The 3,597-nt window shown below is 39.9% G+C and overlaps 1 protein-coding gene across 1 annotated transcript; it reads right to left on the bottom strand.

The window, feature by feature from the left end:
* Positions 1-1,850: 1,850 nt before the first annotated feature.
* Positions 1,851-2,309, bottom strand: LOC130026931 (10 kDa heat shock protein, mitochondrial). The gene has a single exon (XM_056117673.1). It carries the CDS (start codon positions 2,264-2,266, stop codon positions 1,958-1,960), a length of 309 nt encoding a protein of 102 aa, XP_055973648.1. The 5' UTR covers positions 2,267-2,309; the 3' UTR covers positions 1,851-1,957.
* Between the last annotated feature and the right edge of the window lie 1,288 nt (positions 2,310-3,597).

Genomic DNA, 3,597 nt, shown 5'->3' with positions numbered 1-3,597 from the left:
GCACTAACCAATATCACAGTTCCCAGACAATGACTTTAGTGACTGTCACTGTCACTGTCCTCCCGTTGTTCATCAATTTGCTCGATCGGGCCTAGTAACATCTCCATTGGAGACTTTGTTGTTACTGTGTTTGGCATATCGAATACATCATGGGTAGCTTGCCAGGCTCTGCCGTGAGGGCGAGACACTCTCGGTAGCATGCCGGGCTCATAGTCTATGACTATGACTTTAGTAACATCATTGTACCTAAGATCTGATAATTCTATTTGCTTTTGTGTTGTAACAAACAATCACTTAATCACTTGACATCCTGTTACTCATCAATTTGCTCGAGCAGGTGCCAGTAATGTCTCCATTCATCCCTATGAAGTACTAGTATAGCCCAATGGCGTCTGCTCACTACAGGAACATGAAGAGCTTTAAACCGATCATTGAGGGTCTTGATGAAGAAGTTTGACCATCTCGTAGGTGGGTGGCCACACGATCTTCCGACATCCCATGGAATTTAATAGGTAATGGCTCTAGTCCAGCAGTCGTCTACAAATCACATCATGTGTCCAGCCCATCTGATTTTCAACGCCTTGGCAGACAACAGCATCCCTGATTCTTGATCATCGACAGAGGTCGGAACTCCAGATTCTTTCTCTCATTTGAGTGAAGCGTGATACTCCAAGCACAGCTCTTGCAATTCCTCTTTGAGAGACCTGAATAGCGTTCTCATCCTGTTTGCGTAGGACCCAGGTCTCTGAGGTATATGTTAATGCAGGAAGAATGGTGGAGTCAAAGAGATGTGCCTGGAGCTGGAGGTTCTTCATTCTCTTACCTATTTTTTCGACACTCTTGAAGGCATTCCAAGTCACTCTCTTCCTCCTGCGCAACTCAGGTGCCAGGTCATTTGTCATGTTGAGTTCCCGACCTACGTACACATAACTGTTGCATTCAGAGATGTTTGTTCCGTTGAGAGCGAATGGAACATCAGGAACGAGACCATTTCTCATAAACATTGTCTTTGTGAGATTCAGCTGTAGTTCTATTTTTCCACACTCACAGTTGAAGTTGGCCATCATTTGTGTCGCTTGTCTAATGTTTGGTGTTATTAGAGTGATATCATCAGCAAAGTGGAGGTGGTGTAGTTGCCAACCGTCTATCTTCACTCCCATTCCTTCCCATTCCAGTCATCGCATGATGTTCTCGAGGGTGGCACTGAAGAGTTTCGCTGAAATGGTATCACCCTGCTGAACCCCTCTCTTGACATGGATGATCACTTCCTTGTAGAATGGTGAGATCCTGGTAGTGAATCCGTAATACAGCTCACAGAATATCCTGATGTACTGAGTTTTCACACTCAAACAAACAATATGAAGCAAAATTTACTGTGCCTTCTACAAGAGAGCAGACTAGGGTGGTGGGTGGGAAACTGGGGACATTGGTAGAGGGCGCACTGGTGGTTTGGTACTGAAACACTTAATTCCCAAAACAACAATTATGAACAATTTAGTAAATAAGGGTGCTGTAATAAAACATCTTAAAAAAGATATTTAATGTTAAATACTATGTAACATGAAATGCTGCCATTAACCATACTGTTAATCATTTCTGTGTGTGTTTTTTAAAGGAAATGAAAATACCAACTCAAAAAGATATTTTTACCTCTGTGTTCTATAATGAATTCCTGTGACCCAAATCATGGAATCAACCTAAGACCTATTAACATATGACAGTATAAAGAAACAATGGTAGATATATAATTAATTAAAATACATACTATGTGGATTAAAAATCAAAATTGCACCACTTTTGAAAAATATGGATAGAACTTGGGTTTATTTTTTTTTATTTTTTTATTGGATATCACTAGTTTATTATAAAAGAGACATGGAAATTATTTACATGATGAAAGATTTCAGAATTTCGTGGAATGGGAAGCTTCATGGGATGCCGTTTCAATAGTGGTATTTCAATCTACATACTTTCCAAGAATATCACCGTCTCTAAACAAGAAATAATCTTTGTCATCTAGAACCACTTTGGTGCCTCCGTATTCTGGTAGAAGTACTCTATCTCCAACTTTTACACTAACTGGTTGAATCTCTCCACCCTTCCCTTTCGAGCCCGATCCAACAGCAACCACCGTGGCTTGCAACACTTTTCCTTGAGATTTCTCAGGAAGCATAATGCCTCCTTTGGTTACAGTTTCAGCTGCACTCCTCTCAACTAAGACGCGGTCAAAGAGCGGAAGAAATTTTCTAAATGCTTGTCCTGCCATGACGCCGACTGCCGCACTCCGAGCTCGCACTCATGCCGCCGAACGGAGAAGAGCCACTAGAACTTGGGTTTAAACCAAATAAAATAATTAAGGAAGAGAAAGACAATTCACTTAGGAGAGATAAACTACTGAAGCAAAAAAAAAAAAAAAAACTCTTGGAAAAGTCAATATCATAACTCCTAGGAAAAGGTGTGTAAATGGGTAGAATAGGTGGATGAGTCTTTTGAATAATAGGATCAACAGTGGAACTTTAGAGGTAAGTCTTTAATACAGGCATGGAAATGCTAAGCTACATCCCTTAAATTCTGTTTTACACAGTGACGAAAAATTTCAGTTTTCTTATAACTTTACATCACTGTCACTGTCACTGTCCTCCCATTGTTCATCGAATTGCTCGAGCGGGCCCAGTAACATCTCCATTGGAGACTTTGTTGTTACTGTGTTTGGCATATCGAATACATCACGGGTAGCTTGCCAGGCTCTGCCATGCAGACAAGATACTCTGGGTAGCTTGCTGGGCTCTCCGAGAGGGGTGGAGGAATCGAACTCGGTTCGGCCATGTTGGCTGCATGCAAGGCAAACGCCCTACCGCTGTGCTATCGCTCCAGCCCTTTACATACTTCATTTTATTAAGTATGAATTTTTTTAAGAATAAATCTGGTTATTGAAAGATCTGAGGGCCTATTTATGGTTTTCAGTGGGTGGTATCCATTCACTTTGCTTCTTTATTATTAAAGAAACTTAAATATTTAAAAAAAACTTACTTTGTCTATGAAATTTAATAAATTCAAAGTCAATTATTTGGATAAATTTGTTTTCTAGTCAACAATTATAATGTGTATATTATAAATTTGCCTAATTGACATTTTGGGAGAAATACAAATACACAAGATAATGTTACCCTAGGTGTTCTAAAAAGCTACTACTGGGGCTGGAGAGAGAGCACAGTGGGAAAGGTATTTGCCTTGCACGCGGCTGACCTGGGTTCGATTCCCAGCATCCCATATGGTCCCCTGAGCACCGTCAGCAGTAACTCCTCAGTGCAGAGCCAGAACTAACCCCTGTGCATCACCAAGTGGAACCCAAAAAGCAAAATAAATAAATAAATAAATAAATGAAAAAAATAAAAAGCTACTACTTTGGGGCTTATTTCTTCTCAATAAATAAAATTTCCTAAATGATATTAACTGTACCTATGTCAACTAAGATTTATCTAATGCTCAGAAAACTACTTGTAGGCTTTTGCAATATATTAAATATTTACCCCTGATCAAACTTCTAGATACTCGGTAGTTCTAAATTGGGAACTTCTAAACTTGAGTACTCAGCAG

Source organism: Sorex fumeus, unplaced genomic scaffold (assembly GCF_029834395.1).
Source record: "Sorex fumeus unplaced genomic scaffold, SorFum_2.1 ptg000035l, whole genome shotgun sequence".
Lineage (NCBI taxonomy): Eukaryota > Metazoa > Chordata > Mammalia > Eulipotyphla > Soricidae > Sorex > Sorex fumeus.
This window is presented reverse-complemented; position numbering and strand designations above follow the sequence as displayed.